Below are 26,996 nucleotides of genomic sequence, written 5' to 3'. Positions count from 1 at the left end.
TGGAATAATAGGAATTATTCTCTTCCAGTGAATACATTATAGAATGGTCATTGTTTTTTTTTGTTGAACACATTACAAGAAGAATCACTTTTGCACTTGTTGTTGATTGTGTTACATGGGAAAAAGTGGATACAGAGTTAAATTGTAAATAGTAGCCTTTTTGCATTTGTTAGTTTAAAAAAAAAATTAAATTTAGGCATATGGCACGGTAACAAGCCATTTCAGCTCATGCGTCCGTGCTGCTTAATTTATACCGTATCAACATTTGTTTGAATGGTGGAAGGAAACTGGAGCCCCGGAGAAAACCCACGCAGACATGGGGAAAATGTATAAACTCCTTGCAGACAGTGTAGGATTCAAAGCCCAGCCTGGTCCCAAGCGCCGGTTCTGTAAAAGGGTTGCACTAACTACTACACCAGTGGTGCCATTTTGTTTAAAATAAAATGGCTGATAATAGATGCATGGACTACTTTTTAAATAGCCCTTGGTGTTGTTGAACAAAATATGACTGCAATTCTAGAGTAAATCAATGATCATAGTTCTGGTTTCAGGAAGGACAGGAATGCTTCATTCATTCTAATGCACAGAGAACCATTTAACATTTCTTAGGGTGATTCTGCATAGAAGAAGAAACTATAACTGCAGAAGACTGCATGGGATCTAAGGTGAACCTGTAAATGGATTCCACATTATCTTGGTGCAAGAAGTCAGAGGGTGGGAGTGGAGGGTTGCTTTATGGATTGGAGGGGAGTGATCAGTGGTGTGCCACAGGGATCAGAGTTTGCCCCATTGTTACTTGCGATGAATATGGTAGGTTGTCCAAGTTAACAACAGATCTAGATCAAATGGGACGAGGAATGGCAGATGGAATTTAATTTTGATAAACGCTGTGATGCATTTTACACTGTCAAGCCAGGACACAACTTGCACGGTAAATAGTATGGCCCTGGAGAATGTTGTGGAATGAAGAGACTGAGGAGCACAGGTACATAGTTCCCTGAAATTGGCAATCAGGTAAACAGGGTGGTGAAAAAGGCTTTTGATATGCTTGCCTTCATTGGTAAGATCATTGAGTTTAGGAGTTGAGATGTTTAATGGAGAGGCTGGATAGACTTGGAAATATTTTCCTCGAGTGTAGAGGGAGAGGGATGCGACATAGAGATGTGAGGTTGAGTTCAGGTAAATAGTCATATTCTTTTTTCCCAGGATGAGGGAGTCTAAAACTAGAGGGCATAGGTTTAAGGTAAGAGGGGGAAAATTTAAAAGGGATCTGAGGGACACTTTTTTAAAAACCTACAGGATGGTAGATGCATGAAATTAGTTGTTCAAGGAAGTGGTAGAGATGGGTACACTTACAACATTAAACAGCATTTATGCACATACATGGATAGGAAAGTTTAAAGGAATATGGGGAAAAACACAGGCAAATGGGATGTTTTCTATTCTGGGAGATCCATCTTGAATTATGAATACGTTGCTGTCAAAACTGGCTACGGTAGCAAAGTAATTAACAGATTAGTGCACAAAGGTATTTAAGATTTTTTTTCCAAAACATTAGCTTATTAAGGATAAATCTAATATTTAATTTGTTCTTTCATGTAGGCTAAAGAAAACCACCTTGATATCAATGGAATGGTTGCCTGGACAAATACAACTGTGTACATCACAGTGACTGATATCAATGACAACACACCTTTTTTCTATAATTGTAGGCTCATTTCTTGTAATTTTAATGAAAGCTCAAAAGTAAACTCATTTAACATTTCGCTTCCTGAACACTCCAGCCAAGGAATGCCAATAGAAGATTTAACAATAGTGGCTCATGATCCTGATAAGGTACGCATTCCCATTGTCACGTTAATCAATGCATTTCTAAATCTTGTAATTCATCTTTGAAATTGAAGAATGCTTTTCAGGATCATGCTTGAAATGTGAAATAAGAGAAATAGATTTACAAGTGCCTCCCAATTAATCAAACAAAATTAATCACAAAAATGCTTTATAAAGGAACCACAGGAACCCTTTAGTTAGTAAGGAAACTTGTTAATTGTTGACTTTCTTGGAACCACATGGACCCTCAGATTTGTCTCCTTTTTTCAACTTGACTGGTCATTTCTGGAGGATGTGCTTATGGGCTATCTCAGTATTGGCAAGCTACACTGGATATCCTTCATCCACTGCCACAGGATAAAATTTCTTCTATTTTGTTATTTGCCAATTTTTGAAACTTCATATGAGACAATCAAAAATAAGTGTGACTTTTCCCTGACTTACAAGAACAAACATTTTCTGGTTTTTAGGTATTTGGGACTCCAGGAAATCATAAATTATCTAATATTATGTATAATGTGCAGTTGCTGTGTTTCAGTGGGAACATTTATAATTAAGTTATAAAACTGAGTTGAAGATCTAAGCTATGATTATGTTCCATTTTTGGTATTTCTGTATGTATTAATCATTGTTAATCTTGTATGTGACCACAGGACATAAATGGAACCTTCATGCTATACTTGGATGGACAATATGCATCTGCTTTTACTGTCTCTCCAGAAGTGATTAAAAATGAAGGAATGGTACAAATAATTGTGAGAAACTCATCAGTCATCGATTATGAACAAAGGAAAACAATAAATATTGAGGTGACAGATGTTTCAATAATTAAAAAAACAGCTTTTTTTAAAACTAAGGCAGAGAAACTGAGGCAAGAATAGATGTTAACATTCCTTTGGTGGTGAAACAATAAAGTGATAATAAATAGGAAATTAACATAACATTTACAGCACGGAAACAGGCCATTAGGCCCTTCTAGTCCGCACCGAACCAAACACCCCTTTCTAATCCCACCTCCCTGCACAATGCCCATAACCCTCCATCTTCTTCTCATCCATATACCTGTCCAACCTTTTCTTAAATAATACAATTGACTCCGCCGCCACTATTTCTCCCGGAAGATCATTCCACACAGCTACCACTCTCTGAGTAAAGAAGTTCCCCCTCATGTTACCTCTAAACCTCTGCCCCTTAATTCTCAACTCATGTCCTCTTGTTTTAATCTTTCCTCCTCTTAACGGAAATAGTCTATCCACATCCATTCTGCCTATCCCTTTCATAATCTTAAATACTTCTATCAAATCCCCTCTCAACCTTCTACGCTCCGAAGAATAAAGACCCAATCTGTCCAATCTCTCCCCATACTCCAGATGCTTAAACCCAGGCAACATTCTGGTAAACCTTCTCTGCACTCTCTCCACTCTGTTTATATCCTTCCTATAATTAGGCGACCAGAACTGCACACAGAACTCCAAATTAGGCCGCACCAACGTCTTATACAATCTCAACATCACCTCCCAACTCCTATATTCCATGCAATGATTGATAAAGGCCAGCATACTAAAAGCCTTCTTCACCACCCTATTCACGTGAGTTTCTACCTTCAGGGAACGATGTACTGTTACTCCTAAATCTTTCTGCTCTTCTGTATTCCTCAATGCTCTCCCATTTACCACATATGTCCTATTCTGATTCTTCTTACCAAAATGAAGCACCTCACACTTATCCGCATTAAATTCCATCTGCCATTTTTCAGCCCACTTTTCTAAGCAGCCCAAATCCCTCTGCAATCCTTGAAAACCTTCTTCATTATCCACTATTCCACCTATCTTAGTATCGTCTGCATATTTACTAATCCAATTCACCACCCTATCATCTAGATCATTAATGTATATAACGAACAACAATGGGCCCAATACAGATCCTTGAGGCACACCACTGGTCACCGGCCTCCAACCTGACAGACAATTATCCACTACCACTCTCTGGCCTCTCCCTTTCAGCCAATGTTCAATCCATTTGACTATCTTAAAATTTATACCTAAAGACTGCACCTTCCTAACTAACCTTCCATGTGGTACCTTGATGTACAATTGAATAGAATGAAGGATAGGGTGACCATTATTTAAATTGTCTTTCATTATCCTCATTGACTCCCTGCTGCAATGCAAAGCTGACCATGTTTTCCAATTTCTAATCTTCAATGTCTACCTTGCGAGATTATCCTTACCCACCAATCCTAGCTAGGTCACTTCCAGCAGTGGGATTTCTTTCACCCCTTGACTATCAATTCTGGAATCCAACAAGATGATTTTTTAAAATCCAACCATTTCCTCACCTATACGTTGCCTGTTGACAATGTTTGCTTCAAGGAACCTGGAACTAATGCAGGAAAATTAAGGGGAAAGATCAGCCATGATCTCACTGAATGCTAGAGTAGTCTTGAGGGAAGGATTGGCTACTGGTTCTAGTTCTTACATTTATAACCTATTCTCACCAGCAATATCAGCTTTAAATGAAGGGCACTTCTACCTCTTTAGCAGCATTCTTCCCTTCAACCATTATTGGCCCCTTTACTGTTATTTATTCTCCCAACACACCCCACCATGTCTTGCAGTCTCCATGCAAAGGATTTTCATCGGTTTCTCTCCTTCAACTCTTCTTTGAAACTCACTGTGTCAATCAACCTGCTGCACACACATGATGATATCTGCCTTTTGGCATAATGTTTACTTTCTCTTTCTGCCTTCCATGAAACATGCAGGGATTTTCATGAAATCCCTTGTGCAAATGCTCATAGGTTTTTAATGTGCTCTTATCAAAATGTAGCTATCAGTGCTGCACTGGAGCCAAATGTGTTAATAAATTGTCATTAGAAATTGAAAATCATTGTACAATTATTTAGAGTTTTATTTGTACTTTGATTCAAATTCTGTGGGTGCAAAATTTCCATAATAATTTGCTTTAAATTTCTTTGATAGATTGTTGCAAATGATACAACCAATCTGATCAACTGTTGCTCCAAAGCTAATGTGATCATCAACATTTTGGATATAAATGATTACAATCCAGAGTTCCCAAGCCATACATATGAGCTGACTGTGAAAGAACATGCAAGAGTTGGAACTATAATTGCAACTATTACGGTTGGTTCTCTTACTGTCCATCACTTTTAAATTTTAAATGTAGACATATAGCATGGTAACAGGCCATTTTGGCCCACGAGCCTGTGCCACCTAATTACACCTAATTGATCGACAACCCTGGTACATTTTGAATGGTTGGAGGGAACGGAGCACTTGGAAGAAGCCCATTCAAACATGGGGAGAATGTTCAAACTTCTTACAGATTCGAGCCTCCATCCTGATCACTGGTGATGTAACAGCGTTGTGCTAACAACTATGCCAACCATGCCGTCCAAAACTATGAACTGAAATGTTGGAATAGTCATTGCTAAGCCTGGCATTTTCCTCCATGGCCCACATTCACTTTATTAGTTGGGCTGGGTGCCTGATGTGTTCTCTTCTGGTCTTCTGCATTCTTGAATCCAGCAGTGAAGTATGAACGACAAATGGGCCTTGGGCAGCTTACTGTGGGGATCCTGTCCTTGAGAAACTCTGACATTTCATATCCAGAAGAGCTTGGTAGGACTTTTCCGGTTCTACAAGCTTGAATAAGATTTATAGTTTTAAATGTTCAGGAACATCTGAAAATAATTAAAATTTAAGTAAATGCTTTAATTAAAAAAAAAAGTGCACAAAACACAGCTAGGCCACTGAACTATAGATTTGGATCATAATCGATGGGAAGTCAGGTCCTTGCCCAATCTGATTCTAAAGAAATGCTGAATGAAAACCAGCAACATATCTGTACTCCGTAATTGCTAGATTCCCACACAGAAAAGTGCATTGAAACAAAGCCAGACAGTTGAGTGCTGATAGATCCAATCAGAATTGTTAGAAACACTCAGCAAGTTCGAGCCAATTGCAATATTCTAAAATCACATATTGATATGCAAAATACCAATGGAGATTCCAGGGAAATTTTGCTTTATACTTGAGGTGATAGGGAATCTCAGAGGTGGCTAAATTAAGATTGAGCTACCACACCCAGAGATGCCACCATAGTAGTGGAGCTTAAGTGCATATGAAACACAACTGTTCCAAGCTGATTAAACTTTTAATAATCAATTATTTGTCTTCTATTGCAAACTAAAGTGACTGTAAGTAATTTTGTTGATAGCAGTACACTGAACAGAAGCAATGAAGTCTGAGAAGATTAGGAGCACTTTGAAACTTCTTGGCCTCTTGTCACTGTTCACTCAGTGTTTGCAAATAATTTGACTCTTGTATGTTTGAAAAGGATTTTGGACCACAGTGGTCAATGTTCTGTCAGCATTTGTTCTGAACACAACAACTGAAAAATGCTGCACTCTTCTGCCTGACTGGAAACTAGCAAAGAGTCGCTCAAGAAATTCACTGGTAAATACTGCAGATGCCTCAGCCATCTTTTGGTCTGCCGGAGGAATGGGGAAAGGGAAATGAGAATCACCAGTTGCTGGAGGAGAGGAGTAGGGTGATTGAGAGGTTCAGCTTCATGGTGATTTGGTACACCTGGCACTTGGTTACCAAGAGCAAAAATGGTTCTTCAGAGTCAAATAAGGAAGATGCGGATGAGGCTGTGGAGGAGAAAGAGAAAATAAACAAAAACGGGCCGGAAAATCTCAAGAAGATTCCAGATTAATGACCTGAATCTGGCAGAGACACTCACCACTATCTGAGCAAAGATCACTTGTCACTTTTTAGAATTGTCTCAGGCTTTAACTTCTATTTGTGAGAATCTGTCAAGAAGTTTGTCAACTTGATTTGTTCCATACTTTCCCTGAAAAGAATTAAATTAAAAGCAATTGAATTTCAGAGCTTCCTAATTGGACAAAATTATAACATTCACAGCCAAGAGGAAAATCAAAGGGAATCAGGGTTGCTCCCCTCTGAAGAGAAGCCAGGAGGTTTCTTTTTCACAATTCCTGTGCTGCTTCTTTAAGGAGATTCTCAGTACCTCAGTAGTCCATTGGAAGGGTAGATCTCTGTGTTCCTGGGGTTCTCTGTAGAACCCATTCAACTTGAAAGTCCAGATCACCTCTCTGAGCTTCTTTTGAAGCATTTTACTACTCTGACCAGAATGTCCATGCAATCTTTCTCTTGCCTTCCCTTTGGTCATACCTCCTTTCTTGGCTACCATCTGGATGACTTACCTGAAGGAATCCTCATCATGGAGTTGTGCTGCCATTCTGCCCTTCCTCCCTTGGTCAGTTCCTGCTCCTTGCCTTGTTCTGGAAGTAAATGAGTGATGATTATGAGATGTGTTTTTGTATGTTGCAATATCTTACTTGGCTGAATACCTGAGGCTGAGTCGAAAGAGGGACATGTGAAGGATGCATTCACATGGGTTGATTGAATGATGCCATTAAAACCTGACAAAATTCTAGTGAGTAAGAAACAGATGTAATCACGCTAACATCTGGATTGTACCCATGTATTCTGGGTGGTAACAGGAGAACACCTTAGAATAGTGTAGTGATTAGCACAATGCTGTTACAGTGCTAGTGACCTGGGTTCGAATCTGGCACTGTCTGTGCATTCTCCCTGTCTTTGTGTGGGTTTCCTCCAGGTGCTCTGGTTTCCTCCTGCTGTTCAAAAATGTCTTGGGGGTGCAGGTCAATTGAGTGTAATTGGATGGCACAGGCTCATGGGACGAGAGGGCCTGTTATATTCCTGTGTCTCTAAATTTAAATTTTGATATCAATGACTCATTCAGAGCAATTTTTAAACATAATGCAAGGGGCATGTTTTATTTAAGGTGTGCTGCGAATGGTGCAACTTTGCAAGGGATTGAATGGTTGATAATCACATCTCACAATCAATATTGCAGCCTTGGGTGACTTTGTGGGAGAAAAAAAAAATCAATAGAATAGCAGTGTTTGCAATTACTTTAGCAAAGTGTTGTGATCATTAGTCTGTGGTGGTCAGCTATGACGTTCATCTTCAATACACATCAATGTGCCTTCTTGCAGTTAGCTAGTGTAGAGCTCGTCGAAAGAACCAAAGACTTGTTGATCCAAACCAAGGCTTTTATTAGCAAAAGACAGGAGCTCTTCACAGGTGGCCGACCAGTCCGGAATGATCTGACCTGGCTAGGGACACAACCCTTTAAGGCCCAGACAGTAGGCGTGGCTAAGCTCTCAGCCAATCGCTGTAAGCACAGTCATTACATACATACTCTAGATACTGTAACTATATACATTGGTGATAGGTCTGTACTATCACAGCTAGTCCCATTGAAGACATCACAGTTACTGCTGTTTGTGACACAATATGGTGGGACCTAAAGGATGAATGGCTGGACGTTTACAGGAGCTTCAGGAACATCATCATGCTTCTTTGACTCATCTGCACATAGAGAGGGCCATACCCTTTACCCAAGCAAAGGCTCAGTTTTCATCAATGTGTTTGGAGATTTAGTGTCTCATTCGGCACTGGTGCCTTGCCAGGTTATGGCAGATCTTTGCAGCCCAGTGAAAATTTTTGCCTTTTGCATCTCGTGGGCACTCTCTGTTTACAGGACATGATCCCCTCTGACCTTACTTTGGATTTCGCCAAGAGGGGAATGCAACATTCTTCAGTGAGGAAGATTGAAAACTTGACTGAATGGTGTACTAACAAAAACTTCACACTCAATGCCACCAAGACTTTAGGAAAGGAAAACCAGAGGTGTACAATCTTGTGACCACTGGAGGATCAGAATTGGAGAGGGTGAGCAAATTTAAATTTCTGGAGGTTGCTATCTCGGTTGACCTGTCCTCGACCCATCATGTTAATTGAATTTTGTAGAAAGCACATCAGTGCATCAAATTCCTCGGGTTTTTGGAAGTTTGGTATAGCATCGGAAACATTGGGAAACTTCTACAGATGTGTAGTGGTAATTGTTCTGGCCAGCCTCATCACAGCCTAATATGGGGGCACAAATACTTCTGAGTGAAAAATCTGGCAAAAAATGGTGGACTCAACCCAATATATCACAGGCAAAACTCTCCCCATCATTGAGTACATGTACATGGGACATTGCTGTTGGAGAGCAGCAGCAATTATCAAGGATCCAAACCAACAGGACGTGCTCTGTTCTCACTGCCACGAGACTTGCACCTCCAGGTTCAGGAATAATTGCTACCTGACTCCTGAACAACAGACTCATTCAAAGATTCATTTAAGGTCTCGTACTGTGCTCAATATTTATTACTGAATATTTATACTTGTGTATTTGCACAATGAGTTTGTTTACAGTTCTTTCTTTGTGTATAGTGTACAGTTACTGGTAATTAGAACTTGGTGGTATATGGGACAATAAAGGCATCGACAGACTAGCCTGGCATTTATAAATCATAACTGATTACAGAGAGTCTGCGAAAATATCCATGAACATTGATTACATTTCATTAACTGCAGATTCCACCGCAGCCTCAGCTATAGTAACAGAATTTTATTCACTGAATGAATTAATTTACGTTTCTTGAACCATCTAAGTAGAAACCTGCAAATCATTAAGGATCCTTCTAAAGTTCGGTGATAAATCAACGAGAACTTAGATGGTTTGGGGTGTTGAGGTGGGTTGCCATTGGCTCTTACTATTCCTAAGCACTTGGATTTCAAATAATACTTGGTATTGATGGAGTATGATACATGTGTGATCCAATATATTGCATTTCTAAAATGTTTCAATTCATGATGACAATTGGTGACCACCTGTTGGCCTAAATCCCCTAACATCAGGCAGCTAAACATTATAACAAAACAGAATGATGTGCCTGTTGACTACTTTAATATTTATATGAATATTTCTTTTTCCATAGGCTACTGATCCTGACGAAGGCATCTTTGGAGAAATTACGTACAGCTTGTTGCCACAAAGCATGTATGTGTTCATTTATTAAAATTTAATACCATTATTTTGCCACTAACCTCAATGGGTTTAAATCAAAATGAGTCAATTAGTATTTGTGATACAGCTTCAGAACATGGAAGTGATTGGTAGCTGTGCTTTCTTGCGCAAGTTAAAGTGTTGTTTTTATTGGTTCCTGCTCAGAAAGAAAACCAGAATAAGTTGAAATAGGTTCACCATCTTGCATTATTTACTCAACGGCAATAGTTAAAACAGACACTTGAATAGTTCTTGCATAGACCCTTAAATACTTGTATATTTGCAAGGACACTGTTGGTCAAGCAACATTTAGAAAGAATAATAATGATTGGCCACTGTTTAAAATTTAAAATATATGAAAATATTATTGGGATACTTGATCTGTGATCTCCCCCCCACCCCCCAACTCTATTCAACATCACAGAAAGTGTAAATTTGAGGTTGAAAATGTAACGTGGTTGCACAGATATTGAAGGTTCAAATTTCGACTAACTTTAGAAATTGATCAGAGCTTGTATTGTAGCATTTTATAATTAACCTACAATTGCATTCAGATCTGGTCACTGTACTTTAGGAAGAATGTGAAGGCCTGAAAGAGCAGAAAGATTTAAGAGGCCATTTCCATGGTTAAAGGAATCCAGAAGACTGGCTGGAATCCTGTGTCTGTTTTTCTTGGAGCAGAGGATGTTTGGAAGGAAATGGATAGAGGTATACATAAATTTGATGGGTTTAGATAAGGGAAAATAGGGAGAAATGCCCACCACCCCATTAGCAAAATAGTCAAGGGTGAAAAGAGATAGATTTGCAGTGACGGGAAAAATATTTGGGGATGTTGAGAAGAAAGCTTTTGCATTTTGGGCAGCTTGGTTAGCATAGCAGTTAGTGCAATACCGGAGGCCTGAGTCCAAATCTGGCACTACCTGTAAGGATTTTGTCATTCATTCCATGTCTGAATGGATTTCCACCCACTCTCCGAAAACCTAGAGGTTAATTAGTCCATTTGGGTGGCATGGACTTATTGGCAGAAAGGGCCTATTACTGTGCTATATCCCTACATTAAAAAAAAAAGGGAGTAAAACAAGATTTGGGAATAGTTCTGATTTTTGAATGCACTGCCTGAATCTATGGTAGGTGCAGATTCAGTTGTGGCTTTCGAAAGCAAACTGAACACTTGAAAGTAAGAGCATTCTGTCTTCTGGTTTAATTATGATTATATATTTTGCTTTTTAAATTTTAAAAAATTTTACTCTACTCTTTGGAACAAATTATCAGTAAGATCTTTTTCCTCCTAAACTTTTGCTTCCATTTTACAATTTAAACTTCCCATGATTGCCCTCTATCCAAAGGAAAGCCTTCCCAAATGGAATAGTTCTTCATCATTCTAGCCTTTACGTGAAGGAGGGATGATATAATATCGCTCTTTCAGCCAGATGTTCAATTCTAATCTACTTATTCCAACACTGATTTCCATGTCTCAACCAACATTTCAAGGGGTATCCTTGATCATGGTCACAAAGAATGAAAAGATGCCAATAAAAAAGTGAACATGCTGGAAATACTCATCAGATTTGGCCGCTTCTGCGGAACTATCTTCTGATCAAAGTTATGTTTTCTTCCTTAAATCTGTGACATTGTACTTCCTGTTGCCTCCTTTCCCCAATCCCAAAATAAAGCTGCTGCTCCAAAGTGCTGTGGCCATATTCTGATTTCTCTTCAACTATCTTGAGTTTGTGAGTAGCGCTTACATTGCATCCTTGGATGAGATTAGTTTCTGCCATTTCTCATTGTCTATCCCATTTTTATTTCTACACCTTGTCGACAATTGTTCGAGACCTGCACTTATTACTGATGTTTTGAGCATGCAAGCCCAAATAATCCTTGCCCCCTCGAGTTCTCTCTTGTGCACTAGAGGGTGTTTACTTTGTGCTGCAGCCATAAAGGGTCAAGGATTAGGATCTTCACCATTGGAATGTTTGATCTGGGCAGATTTGCCATCTTCAAACTCCCAAATATTGCCATCCAGATTCACAACATGACATAGCTTTATTTGGCATTAGTATTTCAGGAAAACTCCAACAATCAGCCACACTAGGGACTTTGTTAGTGACCATTTGGTAGCTTATGCTTTTCTAATTGATTTAGTAAGTTTAAAGGGAGAATAGGAAGTGAGGTCCTGGTTGATTTGATGGAGCACAGAAGTACTGCATCTCTCATTCCCTGGAAGAACAGGGAGCAGAGTCAGCTCCGCAGGGTCCTGCAGCTAAGCTTAACATCAAAGGCTCCATACAGGCTCTAAAAGGAGCTGACTTTTTGTTAAATCCTGCCACCACAGGATCAGTGCCAAAGATGGTGATGCTGGTGCTGAGCAAGAGGGGTTGCAGACTCCGGGGAGATTCAGACTGGTGTATGGAATCAGAAATGGGAAGCCCACCCCTCTCCCAGTTGAGTAGGAGATAACCCCTTTTTTTGAGTGAGGAAACAGGTTTGGTAGGACTCAAGGGCATGGATTCTGAACACCGTTTTAATATAGGGAAGGATTTTATTTACAGAAGGCAAGTGTGGGAAAATGGCAACTGATGCAGAGCGAGAGCGTGCGCGCGCACACACACGGGCATACAATGATCAGGGAAAAATCACAATGATGCCCCACCACCTCTTGACTCAGTGCAGGCACGGCTCTATGCTACAAGGGACATTAATTAAACACTCCCAACCCTTTTAACAATGCACATCTTACCAACAGTTTCTACAGCGCCCTTCCCCATTTCTAGACCTAGAGTGAAGCAGGGTGATCCCAAACTGGCAAAGAGAGAGAACAAAGAGCACATGGCACCTTTATAGGGCTGGGGGAACAAGCCCAGATCATTTACAGGGGACCAATAGCTCAGTGGCAGGAGGGTTAATCTAATTACAACAGCCAATGGGCCAAAGCCAAGGACAGGCAGGCTAGAGAGTGCAGCCTAGAGAGTGCAGCCCAGGTAATTTAGATGTGTCCAACAGCAAGGTAGGCACTAATGGGTGGGGTGGAACCAAATCTTGATTGGCAGCTGGTGTGTTCTCCAACTAGGTAGGGGGAAGTGCTGTCACATGACGCCCACAACCCTTCCCAATACAACCCCACAGGATAGTGTCCACAGCAGTAGACCATCAAGGACTCAGCAGCTGAAGGACCTACATGGGTTGTGGATGGTGGTGACTTATGGTAGATAGACTCACACAGGCTGCAGACTGCTGGAGACTGGGTCATGGGAGCCAAGTATCAGAACTGGTATTCAAAAGGGTGCTAAGGGCAAGAAGGACTCCTGAAGGGTCTTGGGTGCTGAAGGCTTCCTGATCGTATCAGAACTTTGGATCTGGAGCTCAGGTTACCGATGGTTTGAACTGGAGACTGTGTGGCCTCAGAGGCTGTGGGTGTATGGGAGGTGAACCCATGGGCCCTCAATGACTCTGAAGAGACTTTCTTTTGCTTCTCTTTCTCCTATGGTTAAGGACTCTGGGAAATCCTAATGGCAACTCTTTGCCTTACGGCAGATAAAAGTTGAGATATATTTTGTATATTAAATTTTGAATGTATTATTACATGACAAAAAGAGGAAACTTTGAATCTGAGCCCTGATGAGTTTAGGAATGTGGGAACTGGGACCCTGTGCTTTGAATAGGTATATGGTATTCAGACTTTGGTAAGTTTCAAGGGAACATAGTGAACATCACTTGGTGAGTCATTTGATGAACTCTTGGGATTTCTGGAACATTGTGTTGTAGATTGTTGGAGTTTTACAGTACTTTTTCAGTTTTTTGTTGGAAAGCTTTAAATGCAATAGTTTGCATGAAGCAAAAAAAACATTGGGGCAAAATTTAAAAGCTTGCTTCTCAGGATTAAACAAATATTCGCACATAAAATACTGTATTTTCAGTTTTGTTCCCTTTTCATTGTAAAAACTAATAAGAAAAATAAAGAATATCCTTGATGTTCCATAGAGGTGTTCACTTCAGCTCTGCATTGCACTATTAAAACAGTAATCAATTTAATCTGAATTTGTGTTCACATTCATCACCAACCAACTCACCATGGATGTTCAGGTGACTTAAAGATGACTTTGGTGCAGATATTGTGGTGGGTATACTTATGTGTCCTTACTCCTTTCTTTTCAAGTGGGGTGATGATGGGAGCCCACCAAAGGGTGGTGGGAATGTAAATTCTTCCCTGGAATTTTACAACTATGGGATCTAGGAAATTCAAAGGTGAAGTACTGGAAATATTACCAGATGATTCTTTTGTAATTTTGACAGTGTTTGCCTAAAATGAAAGTAAAATACTGACTCCTGAAGTATAATTTGTTTTTCTTTAATGGAAGATATGAATTCAGAGTCGGCCGCAGAACAGGTGTAATCACAGTTGGGAATTGCACATCAATTGATAGGGAGAGACGCCCCATTTATTTTGTGACTCTTCAGGCAATTGATGGTGGGAACCGTGCAGCTACTGCTTTGCTTGAAATTATCCTGGAGGACATAAATGATTTCCCTCCCGAACTGACAAAAAATTCCTACAATGCATTCATCACAGAGGATGCAATAAATGATTTAAATATTAAAATTGAGGTAGGTCAAAATCCATTTTTATTTCTTCTTGCTGTTCAAATGAGTTGAGATGTTATTGGTAAATAGCATATTTTCCATTATCGGAATCCGACTTCTAGCATTGAAGAAACCAAGCCCTGCTCTAATTGTCAAACACAGGAAATGCAAAGCACAGATGTTGATACCTGAAATCAAAATGCTGCAAGGGTCAGTAACGCTGGAAAAACCCAAAGGTGGGAATGCTAGGCAGGACTGGTTATACACTATACAGATCCCTGGTGAGATTACACTGGACAGCAATTTTTTCAAAAGTTTTTCTACCTTTTAAAAAAAAAAAACCCATTGGGGATCATGATAGATGAACACAAAGATACTTTCAGATTTGTTGCATTGAGTAGGAATTTGGAGAGATTTTCAATTGATTTTTGTTAAATTTAGCATGTTTAATCACATAATGATGCTGACATGTTGTGTTAGGTCAACTGACCTAAAAATGCCTCTCGTGTCGGTGTCCAGCATTGATGGATTCCAGTTGCCCTGATACTGCTTTTGTGTGCTTGAAGCATGTTAAAAATATGACAGGAAATCACAAAAACAGGTTATATCTAATAAAACAGTACATGATTGGAAAATTTTGAGGTGCTTTCGTGATCAGCCGCCAATATCGATAAAATAAACTCCAAAGTGTTCAGGAAGCATAATATTTGTCGACTGTAAAATTAGCCAAATTCTGATGAGAATTTAGGACAGGGCAATATGAAGATTTTTTGAGGTTAACGCACATCTTTATCTTAAATGAAGACAAACACATTTATCTTTTCTAAACAGAAAGTACAGTTGTAACTTGGTTTAAAAAAAAGTCACAAAGCTTCACACCATTGGCTGAAAGAAAGAACTGTGTCCTGGCCAGGCTTTAGTGCGCGACAGAGGCTATGTCTTCCTTCTGTTCTATTTTGTATTTGTTCAATCAAAACATAGCATTTAATGTATGTTCCCTGGGTGAAGGAGAGTGATTGATGAATCAGATTGTCATACAATACAGTTGAAGAATGAATCATTGAAAAGAATTAGCAGCAAATGCATTGCATGAAAACTTTTTGATTTCTTTTAGGCTTTTGACAATGACAAGGAAGGTACCAATAACAGTAGAGTAGAATATGCTATAATTGGTGGTGACTACCGACAAAATTTTACCATTGATACCTTCACGGGCATTCTTCGTTCAATTGGACCTCTTGATCGAGAAGAAATGGACCCTTCATTAAACGGAAAAATCACTCTCATTGTGGAAACTTATGATTCAGGTGTTCCCTCTCTTTCAACAAATGTCAGTGTTGTTATCAATATAGAGGTAAGATTTTCAACTTGACGTATTTGTGCAATGTCGAAATATCTGTTATAAAAGCAGAAGCAATCTAATATCAGTAAAATACTTTAATACTCAGAATGAACACCACTTTTTTTTGTTTCAATTTTACATTATATTCATATCTTCAGTAGTTTCCATCCCAAGACATGAAAAGCATGGTCTAAATATTTTCCCACATTTTGGAATTCACACTGCCTATTCCTTCTGGGTCCTTTAAACCAGCACTGCCGTCGTCTTTGCAACTTGGCTGGAAAACCACGCTGCAATCTTCCTTTTCAGATGCTCGTTAACTCATTCCTGCTTCATCCAACCTTGTGTGGTGGCTTTCCAAACTACATTCCTCACTTTGCCAGGTCCATGATCAAACTCCTGAATCAGCCAGCAGCCCATTACTGATGAGCAATCAGAGGGTTATTTCCTCCATGGATTCTCTGTCCCATTACTGATTCTTCCACACCAGCCGGTTACATGCCACACCGTCCTATTTCTTTCAAGCCCACTTGTTCATTGCCAAGCCCAATTCCAAATCCCCAAATTTTTTCCCCTATTTGACCCCCCTGTCAGTTGCTGATACACATTCCTTAGTTAATTCTATCAATGTCTGTCAGCCACTGATGCACCCTATGAGGTTTGCTTAAGTACCACCTTGTCAGATTCCTTTCAGGTCCGATTTAACTTCACCCTGCATATTCCTCTCAAGTCTGCCAAAGACTGTGCCATGTTCCTTGAGCAGCATGCTACTGTCTCCTTTTCTGATGCTTGACAACCCATTCCTGCTTCACCCCACCCTCTGTGTGAAGGATCACTGGCAGCGTTCCTCACACTTCTTGGTCAGCAAACAAACCCCTGATTCAGACAGCAGCCTATTTCTGTTCAGCAATCCTTGGGGTATTCCTCCAAGGTTTCTCTCTCCCTTATTGGGACAGCCTGCACAACCTGCTTATGCACCACACTGTTCTTTCTATTCCTTTTGGGTCCTCTTCTTCACAGGGTCGGCACCAGAAAGAGTGTTTGAGGAAGGCATTCGGGTAACTGGGTGGGGACAGTCACTCAGTCATGGAGGGGGGGGGGGGAATGGGCTGGTGGTGGACTACCTGCTGAGTGGACGTAAACCTTCTCTGTACCTCTGATGTAGCAGCCAAAAGTGCTGTTTTTATTGCATGGGGGATATGGAATCTCGCAGGGGGGATCCGGCATCTCGCAGGATGCATGCCAGCGAATGCCCCCCCCCCCTTGGTGTCAACCATGCTTCTTCATATTGTCCCATCCAATTCAAAACCCATTTTTTTTTACTTGCCTGACCCTTTGTTCATTGCTGTTGCACATGACTTGGTTAATTTCATCGACTCTCCATCCATCCATGTTCTCGATTCACTTCATGTGATCTGCCTGAGAAGCAGGTTATAGTTTACCTTTCAGGGCTGCTTCATACTCGCCCTGCATTTTCCTTCCAGGTCCACTTCCATCTTTTGCGACCATATCCCTTGCAGCTCCTCCTGAACACGGTGTTGCAGTCTTCTTTTCAAATGCTGAACAACCCATTCTTACTTAATTGTACCCTGTCACTCTGTAGTCCGCCCATCGCCGGGTTCACGAACCAGGTCCCTACTCACTACAGTCACCAGTTGGCTTACTGCTGGGCTTCACTTGATTAATTTCCTCAAAACGTTGTCTATCCCTCTTAGAGATTTTTCCCTGCTCAGAACCCTTGAGTCTGCTCTCTTGCAGGTCCTGTTCTCATTGCTGGGCTCAGTTACAGACAATCCATGTTTGACCCTATAAGAATCACTGTTGTACATTCCATGGTTAATGCTTTTGAACTCTGGTTATCTTTACTCATCCACCCTACACAGTCGGCTTAAGCATCATGTTTCCGTTCTCCTTTCACTTCCGCTTGGGCTGGAAGATGCAGTCATCCATCCAGACCCACATTACACTGACACTGTGTATTCCTTCCAGGCCCGCTGAAGATTGTACTACTGTGTTCCTTACAGCTCTGCCTGAGCATCTTGCCACTGCCTCCCTTTCTTCTGCTTGATAACCTACTCTTGCTTCACCCTACTACCGTGCGCTGGCTTCTTCTGGTGCAGCCCTCACATTGGCAGGTTTGTCATTGAGCTTCCTCCTCACAAGGCGGCACATTGCTCGGGCTTAATTCCATCATGCTCCGTCCCTTCATGTTAGTGACTCACCCTTCACGGTCTGCATGTCCACCGCGCTGCCATCTTCCTTTCACATTTGTTTCTTCATGTCACCCGGCCCACCTTACTTTCCTGAACGATTCTACATAAATTACTGTTGGATGTTCCATGATGAATCCTGCCACATTTGGTCCATCGCTGCTACCATTCACCTTACATGCACGACAAAGTTCTGTTCCTTTCAGGTCTGCTTGCTCACATTGTCCAATCCAATTCCCAGCATCTTGCTTTCCCTCTCTGACAAAGGGTAGATTACTTTTGCACATTCTTTCTCGATTTCATCAAAGCTCTGTCCTTCTCTATCATTGATTCAGCCTACACAGGTGGTTGTCATCCTTTTTTCCCCACTTGCGTACCACCTTATGCAATCCCTTACTAACCATAGGATGCCATAGGTGCTCTGTGGTTAGTAAGGGATTACTTAGATAGTATGTGAGTAGAAAGAAAAAAGTTGAGAACCATTTTTCTAACTGGTGGGTTGGCATTACGCCCACATCTCTTTGGTATGTTTCCAATGGCTTACACTGTGAAGGTTGAGACAGTATTAAAGTATCGGAAGGGCAGGATGGTTAGTGTAATGGTTAGCACAATGATGTTACTGTCTCAGCGATCGGGACCAGGGTTTGAATCCCACATTGTCTGTAAGATGTTTGTATGTTCTCCCTCTGTCTGCATGGGTTTTCCCTGGTGTCTCCAATTTCCTTCCATCCTTCAAGATTTACCAGGGGTTATAGTTCAATTGGGTGGTACAGGCTCATGGGCTGAAAGGGCCCGTTACCTTGCTGTATGTCTACATTTAAAATTAATAAAGAAAATTTTAATCTGCCATTTCCTTGTTATTAATTTTCCAGTTTCATTCTCTGGGGTTCCAACATTTAGTCCTATCTTTCTACAGTATATCAGCTGAGGATATCTGTGAAGTTTTCTTTCCAGTGAGGGCTAACCTCCTCTCTTATTTTGATCAGCTGTGCTCTTTACCTCCCTTTCATCTATGCAGCTCCTTGGCTGTTTGGATGAAACACAATAAATGCAGGAATGCAGAGGTCTTTGCGATCCCTTGCATGGATGAGCTGCAAACTATGAAGTCAACTCCACATTGTTTCTGGCCCTCGAAACAAAATACAATATTGAGGTAGATTTTATAAACAGCAAAATCTTAGGAAATGAGAGTGGAAGTTTGAAACTTGTCCCAACTCATTTGCTATGAAGTTGATAACCACAAAATGGCAAGAGTCAATTTTAGAATTGTATAGTTGAAAATTGGATCCATACTGGGAATAAGATCTGGTTGATGTCTACAACAATTTTAAGAGATTGGTGTTCAAAAGGAGTTGGTGAAATTATACAGATTGAGTACACAATTGTGAAAAGTAAGCTTTATATAAAAAAAAATATGCACAATATTTCAAAAAATCATGGCTACACTTCAAAGAAGATGATAGTGACTGGAAATACCAAAAGATATTTTAAGGAAATATATTCATAGAATCATGACATGTTGTCAATCACAATATTTGTAAGAAATTAATGATCTCGAAATCCAGAGAAATAACATCCAAGTTGATTAATTAAAATGGTATTTTGGATGGTTACAGCATTTTGCAGCATGAAATTAGAATAACCTAACCCAGAGAAACCATAGCATCTTTAAAGCATAGAGGGCCATCATACTTCCTGAATTGCCTGTGACTCCTTTTTGAAAGAATAATACAATTTACTCCTGTACCTCAACTTTTCCATAATAATGTAAATTAGTCAACTCCTTGATTAAATGTCTCTGAGCTTTCAAACAGAAACTTCTTCCATCACCTTTTCAGGTAGTCTCTTTCAAAACTTTAAACAAGTGTTCCTCACAATCTGATGTCAATTATTTTAAATTTCAAGCTGCCAACTTGTGTGCCAGAGGAAGCAATTCTTTCCTAATTGCTCTACCTCTCTCTTCCTAATTTTGAAATTTGCTGATGGTTCGTTATCTGTGGGGAATTACAGTGTCTCCAATGTTGCAATGTTCTTGCAAATGAAGACCCCAATTCATGGTATTATTGTGGTGAATCTCCTCTGCATATTCTCCAGATCTCTGAGGTCATTCCTAAATTATGGTATCCAGAACTGCTCACCAAAACTGAGCTGAAGTCATCAATATAAAGAGTGTTATTGCCATCCTTTTACTTCGATAGCCAAAGGATCGTTGTGCATTCTTATCCGCTTGATAAATATTGTCTGAGGACCATCAGGCAATTATGTATATGTAACCCAGACATTATATCTGCATCCAAATCTTATAGTTGACATTGTTCATATTCCAAAAATACATTTCTATTTATTGATATTATTTTTCCAAACATCTTCCTGCCCACTTCATTAACCAAAACTTCCTTAAAATCTGTCTCTTTATGTGCAACATAGCAAAGTTTAACTTTGTTGACACTTGTGGTTATGAAGCACCATTGTTAATGAAACAAAATGGTATAATTGGTAGAGCAGTGGACCAATACAGATCACATGGAGATGACATAGTACTTCAATTTCCAGTGAGAAAACATCCATCCACTACTATGTCTCAAACACTTGCAAATGAATTTAAACAGTCCTTTTAATCTGTTTCTTCGATACTCACATATAAGTTACTTATCAATTTTCTTTTGCAATCTCACATGTACAAGGTTTCTCATTTTTTCTCCAAGCAAGATGCAACATTTGCTGTCTTCCAATCCAATTTGTGAGTAGATCTAAAAATAGCTGTCAGAATTCTGTTAAATCTGCCTTGATTTCTTCCCAGCCACATTAGAAGGAACAGAGAATATTGCAGCACAGTATAGGCTTTTTGGCCATCAATGTGCTGATCTAGGTAAATCGACTCCAAAACAATCTAATGCTTCTCGACCTCACACCCATAACCCTTTATTTTTCTTGCATCCATGTGCCTATCTAAGTGTCTTTTAAATGTCCCTATTGTACCAGCTTCCACCATCACCCCTTGAAATGCGTTCCAACCATTCATTACGGTCTGTGTGTGTGGGGTGGGGTGGGGGGGGGACATATTTATTGTAACAACTCCCTATACTTACCTCCACTCACTTTAAAGAGATGTGTTCTGGTAAGTGCAAATGTCACCTCGAGGAAAACTGTGCTGGTTCTCTATATATGCCCCCAGGTATACCTCTGTTTAGTCACCTCTCATTTTTTTTTTGTTGCTCCAAATCCAGGCATCATCCTGGTAAATCCAGGCATCATCCTGGTAAATCTCCTCTGAACCCTCTTGGAAGCTTTTACATCTTTTTTTAAATTACATTTTAAATTTAGACATGCAGCACAGCAACAGACCCACAAGTCCGTGCCACCCAATTTACAATTAACCTACACCCCTGATACTGTTTGAACAGTGAGAGGAAACTATATCCTTTGGTAAACTCATGCAGACGTGGGGAGAATGTACAAATTCCTGATAGAGAGCATGGGATTTGAACCCCAGTTCCAATTGTAGGCGCTGTAACCGCATTGTGCTAACTGCTACACCAACCATGTTGCCCTGAAATGAGGCAACCAGAACTGAACCTAACACTCCAATTGTGATCTAACCAGGGTTTTATAGAACTGCAACGTTACCTTGCAGCTTTTGAACTCACCCCCTGACTAATGAAGGCCAACACACTATACTCCTTAAACACAATATCAACGTGCGGAAAACTTGAAGGATCTATGGACTTGGACCCTAAAATCTGTCTGTTCCTCCACACTGTTAAGAATCTTACCATTAGTCATGTATTCTGCCTTCAAATTCAACCTTTCAAAGTGCATTTTATGCTAATCCAGATTGAACTCCATTTGCCACTTCTCCACCCAACGCTGCTTTCGACCTATATTCTGTTGTAATCTGTGATCACCTATGCTATCCATACACCGCTAATCTTCATGTCATCTGCAGACAGAGTCCCATCCCTCCACTCCTTCATCAACGTCATTTATAAAAATTATGAAGAGCAGGAGTCCCTGTGGAGCCCACTAGTCACTGACCTCAAGGCAGAATACATTCTATCTACTCCCACCCTCTGGCTTCTGCAGGCAAGCAATTTTGAATCCAAGCAGCCAAGGTTCCTTGGATTCTATGCTTTATGACTTTCTGAATGAGTCTACAATGAGAGACCTTGTCAAATGCTTTACTCAAATCTATACACACCAAATCTATACCTTCATCAATTTATTTTGTCACCTTCTCAAAAAAACTCAATTAGGCATGATGTTTCCCTTTCAAAGCCATGCTGACCATCCCTGAGTAGACTCTACTTCTCAAAATGTTTGTAAATCCTTTGCCTGAGAATCTTCTTGGATATTTTGACCAGTACTGATATAAGACTCATTGGTCTATAATTCCCAGGATTCTCCCTCTTATCTTTCTTCAACAAGGGAACCACATTGGCCATTCTCCAATCTTCTGGTACCTCTCCTGTGACCAGGGAGGATGTAAAGATCATTGCCAAAGTCTCAGCAATCTCTTTGCTTGCTTCCTGTAGTAATTTGAGGTGTCTGTTTATGGGACTTATCTATCCAAATATTTTTAAGAAGTGTGATGTGCTGTTAGACAGAACCAGACACATACAAGGAAAAGACTGTTCAACAGGCTTTAATCAACAAAGACTTCCACAGAACCAGGCTGGCAATTGATGCAGCAACTCTGAGTGAGACTTCGGAGGCCAGCGCAGGCTTATAACCCGGAGGGTGATTGACACCCGGCCGGGTGGGGCTTGATCCATTCAGGTCGACTGATTGACAGCCGGCCAGGTGTTATCCTGTCCCCCTTACACTTCTGCAGGTACAGAGGTTGCCTCCTGCAGTAGGCACATTAGCTGGTTCTACTCTGACCTCACATGCACCAAGATCCCTTTGCCAACTGAGTACTAAAGCAAAGTATTCATTTAATACTTCCTCTACCTCTAGGCACATGTTCCCCCCCCCCCCCCCCTATGCCTAATTGGTCTTAACCTCACACTCATCATACTTCTGTTCTTCACGTATGTGTAAAATACTTTCAAGTTTTCCTTAATCCTTCTTGCAAAGGCCGCCTCATGTTCCCTTGTAGCTCTTCTTTTTTGCCCTTTCTTAAGGATTCCAGAACCCACAGCAACTTTGGTGTAAAATGCTCAGCACCTCCTCTATTTCTTGATTTATCCTTTCTAATGTCTGTTTCCTCCTGTTGCCTGCAGCATTAGCTTCATCCTTTTGCTTTTTGCAACAAGTTGAGATGTTCTTAGAATAAGTCAGTTGGACAGGAATCACAATGGACCTTAAGTCAGCTTTACTGAAATTCTCGTTTGCAATTCATTGTACATGAACTTTAAGTTTTGTACATGCAAGCTGCAGATGATTGGTTGGATGAACGAATTTTAGTCCAGAAGTATCAGAATTATAATTGACAAAGCTTCTAATTAAGTATAGAGCATAGTTGTGAGACACATTCAGGGGTCACTTCTTCAGAACTGGCTCTTGGTTATATCAAGTTTTTCTCATTAATAGAAAGGTTCTGGAGTTGGACTGAACTGAAGGTTTATTTGCAAAGCATCTTAGACTAGGACATTGCAAGACAAATAGTGTTTATACAGTTCATAGATTAACCTTCCTTTATTAAATAGCTAATTTGGAAAATTATGTAACTTTCAGAATTTAGCCGAACAGTCAAAAGTATTTCATTATGTGGTGGGGCTCCCAGCTCAGAATCAGGGCCTTGCAGTCCACTCTCAAGTGTGCATGAATCTTAATTCTTCTGAGTCACATTTTTCCTGCTTCTCTTTATCCTATAAGCTTTATTCAGTATCCCAATTACTTTTCAATGCCCTTGGCTAGAGTATCAGAACAGCAGCAGCAGATACAGGACAATTATCAAGTCTGAGAGATAATTCTATGTGTGGGTGGATTGCAGTATTCTTACAGACATCCCACCAGGATGAATCATCTCCACTCTTTTGATTTCACATTGAAATTCTTGGTTTCTTTGACCTGAATGTAATAATGTCTATGAGACAGACCGAACCTTTCAATCATCTCTGTAAATCCTTTATGCATGTCATCACCAAGCCAGGCTTTGATCTCGTATTAACCCTGTCACAGTAAAACTTACTTGTTCTGCAATAACTTTATATACTAAACTATTTGCATGTTTCCATCTTGCAATGGTTGGAGCTGCAAAGCAAAAAGTTGCATTGTACATCAGACAGGTAAGTCTGCTGGTACAGGTAATCTTGGTGCATGAATTATCCTTAATTTCCATGCACTACCCTAACAGGTGTCGGCCTAGTTCAGGCTATTCACTTAGTGTAATTCAATTCTTTCTCATCCTGATTAAAGCCACAAACAAGAACTGCATTATGTGGACACAAACAATAGAGCTCCAGTGAATCCTTGTATATCTGGAGCCACCTGCTTTCATGTTCACTTTGGATACTTACCATAGACAGACATGTTATTTTGTGAAGTGATTTTTCTTGCTGTTTTCCAATTCTCTCAGATACATTGGCTTAAGAGCTGGCATATTGGTCAGAACTGTGACAAAACAATGAGGAGACTTGCCCATTTATTGGCTTGCTGTTTTGCTTCCCTGCCTTCTACCTTTGCATAGATTCATAATTATAATAAAATATTTTAAGTGATCATTGGTTATCCAGGAGTAAGTATTTCAATATTGTGAGCTAGGTATCTCAGGGCTTGTTACAATAGCACAATCTGAACACAATACACATACTGTTCTTTGTACACACCTCAGATACATGACAATTATAATGTTCCGAGACATTTGGACAGATGCATGCATAGGAAGGACTCAGATAGATATGGATCAAATGCAGGCAAATGACACAGCTCTAGAATGCCAACGTGATCGGCATGGATGAGTTGGACTGAAGAGCTTGTTTCGTGTTATGCTCTTTTATGACTGTTTATTTTTGTCTGCAAGTTCATTTATTATCTCTTGTCCGAGAGTTAAATATTTTATCAAGTTTTTTAAATGCATTTTGGCATTTTTAAGCAAGTTCACATTCTACAATGTTCTATTATTTTCTCTTTGTGATTTCTGGTCATTTTCTGGTGAGCTATTGAGCATGCCAAATCATTTTATTTTTAAAATTACAAATAGCAGTGTTAAAGATAATGGTATTGTTGTTTAATAGATATTGTCTTTGCCCACATCATCAGTAACATTTGGTATTGACATTACCAAATTCATCAGATGTCTAAAAGTAATTGAGATAAATATGGATGATTATGTCAACTGCATTTTAAAAGATATTTTGGAGTTGAGGAAGTGAGCAAAGAGTTGTGATATGGTTGGTTTTATTGTATTTTTAAATAACAATCTTTTAAATGCAGGATATAAACGACAATTCTCCTATATTTGCTCAGTCCATCTACAATGCCTCTGTAATGGAGAACACATTAGGTAAGCAGCTTGCTTTGTTTTCTGTTCCTTTCCAATCTCTTTTTTCACTTTTTGCTTAATTTCTTTTGCTGGGTTATCTGTGCAATAAATTGAATAATGTGTTTAGATTTGAGCACCAATTGGATGGTAGCAGATTGGTCCAGAGCTTACAGTGAGGTAGTGACTAGGTTACCACGTCCACCCACCAAGTCCTCACCTAACTTGTAAATGACCCCAGCAAGAACTTCCCTCCAGAACCTGTCTTGGTCTTCCTTGTGGCGACCCTCTGGGGTTGGTCATTTTAAGTCGCAAATAAATTTTTGATAGCCATTCAAACCACATCCTGTTTTTTTTTAATGTATTGCTACTGACCTAAGAAAAACCTGTGATGAGGAAAACTGACCAGGGAGAAAAAGAAAGATCTGCTTCCTTTGGCAAGTACCACTAATCCAGCAGAAACAACTTTCAGATAGTCAGGGGAAGGATTGGAGAGGAATTGATCATTACCTTCATCCATGGGCCTGGATCTTGCTTCTGAAAGCAAAGGCAGTAACACTTTTGAGATCCTAGGGTGAGCAATTCCAGTGCTTTAACCTATCAGATTACAGAAAGAAGGACTAAGTTATAAAGCTTCACATGATCGATATGGTGGATTGGATGACTACCTCTTGTAACATAGCTCCTATGAATTTATGATTGTTTGTGTAGTCTGGTAGCTTTCTTAGGATGGCTTTTAATGAAGATAGCAAGACAGCCCTGATGACCTTTGCTCACTTAGAACCGGGATTTTCTGTTTTAAATAGCTCTTTATACTTAAGAGCTGATAAATTGGTATTTGTCAGATTGGTTCAAAGAAGTCCACTGCCCTATAGTCCAGTTTATTAAAGGCAGGCTGTTTCATAATCAACTTCTTGTATCACAGTTAGTCCATCAAACATTGTCAGCATTTGTAAACCCAATACTGTGTTCTATTTTGTAATTTTATAATTTGATGGGCCATCGCTTAGAACTTGATAGTAAATGAGGACTGTGCCTCTTTGATTGTTCAGTCGAAATATCACAAAGCTTTTAACAAAGAACTTTATACTGCTCACACTTCACTGAAGATGAAATAGCTGCATGGTTTTCAAATCAATTATCACAGGTTTACTTTTTACTCTTCAAATAATTAAAAAACTGGAGAATAAACATGCAAATCTCATTGACGGTAATAGTAACTGTGGTCTACTTATTTATTTTTGGTGGATGAATGTTATCATCTCATCTGTGAACATGTGCTTACTTTCCTTGTTTTTTATTCCTGTGTGCACAGGAGCCTTCGTGACACTGGTAAAAGCAAGCGACAATGATGCGACAGAAATCAACAACCGTGTGATATATCGTATTGAAAACAGCAGCACAGGAGCTTTCCTGATAAGAACAATCTTAACCAGTAAAATTGACCCAAAACAATATGAAGGAAATATTACAGTTGATCCAGCTATTGCACTGGACTATGACAAAGGACCAAAATTTTATATTTTAGGGGTCAGTGCCTCAGATTTGGGATTGCCATCAAGATCAGCCTATGCAACTGTTCATGTGACTGTATTGGATATGAACGATGAACCACCTGTATTAGATCAAAATTCAATGA

At 39.9% G+C, this 26,996-nt stretch overlaps 1 protein-coding gene across 1 annotated transcript; it reads left to right on the top strand.

Annotated features, from left to right (window-relative positions):
* The first annotated feature begins 1,407 nt into the window (after window positions 1–1,407).
* On the top strand, window positions 1,408–26,996 carry LOC138743534 (cadherin-related family member 2-like). The gene is made up of 10 exons (XM_069899026.1): window positions 1,408–1,503; window positions 1,603–1,836; window positions 2,484–2,573; window positions 4,812–4,976; window positions 9,737–9,798; window positions 14,160–14,406; window positions 15,497–15,736; window positions 25,312–25,381; window positions 26,673–26,887; window positions 26,982–26,996. The coding sequence occupies exons 1-10, from the start codon at window positions 1,408–1,410 to the stop codon at window positions 26,994–26,996; spliced, it is 1,434 nt and encodes a 477-aa protein (XP_069755127.1).

This window comes from Narcine bancroftii, chromosome 9, assembly GCF_036971445.1.
Source record: "Narcine bancroftii isolate sNarBan1 chromosome 9, sNarBan1.hap1, whole genome shotgun sequence".
Lineage (NCBI taxonomy): Eukaryota > Metazoa > Chordata > Chondrichthyes > Torpediniformes > Narcinidae > Narcine > Narcine bancroftii.
The sequence above is the reverse complement of the archived record's forward strand: the minus strand, read 5'-3'. Positions and strand labels throughout refer to the sequence as shown.

Coding starts and splice junctions, on each gene's coding strand:
- LOC138743534 (XM_069899026.1), top strand. CDS start 1,408: ATGGGGAAAAACACAGGCAAATGGGATGTTTTCTATTCTGGGAGATCC. Junction 2,574..4,811: donor TGATTAAAAATGAAGGAATG/GTACAAATAATT, acceptor TTTCTTTGATAG/ATTGTTGCAAATGATACAAC. Junction 14,407..15,496: donor ATTTAAATATTAAAATTGAG/GTAGGTCAAAAT, acceptor GATTTCTTTTAG/GCTTTTGACAATGACAAGGA.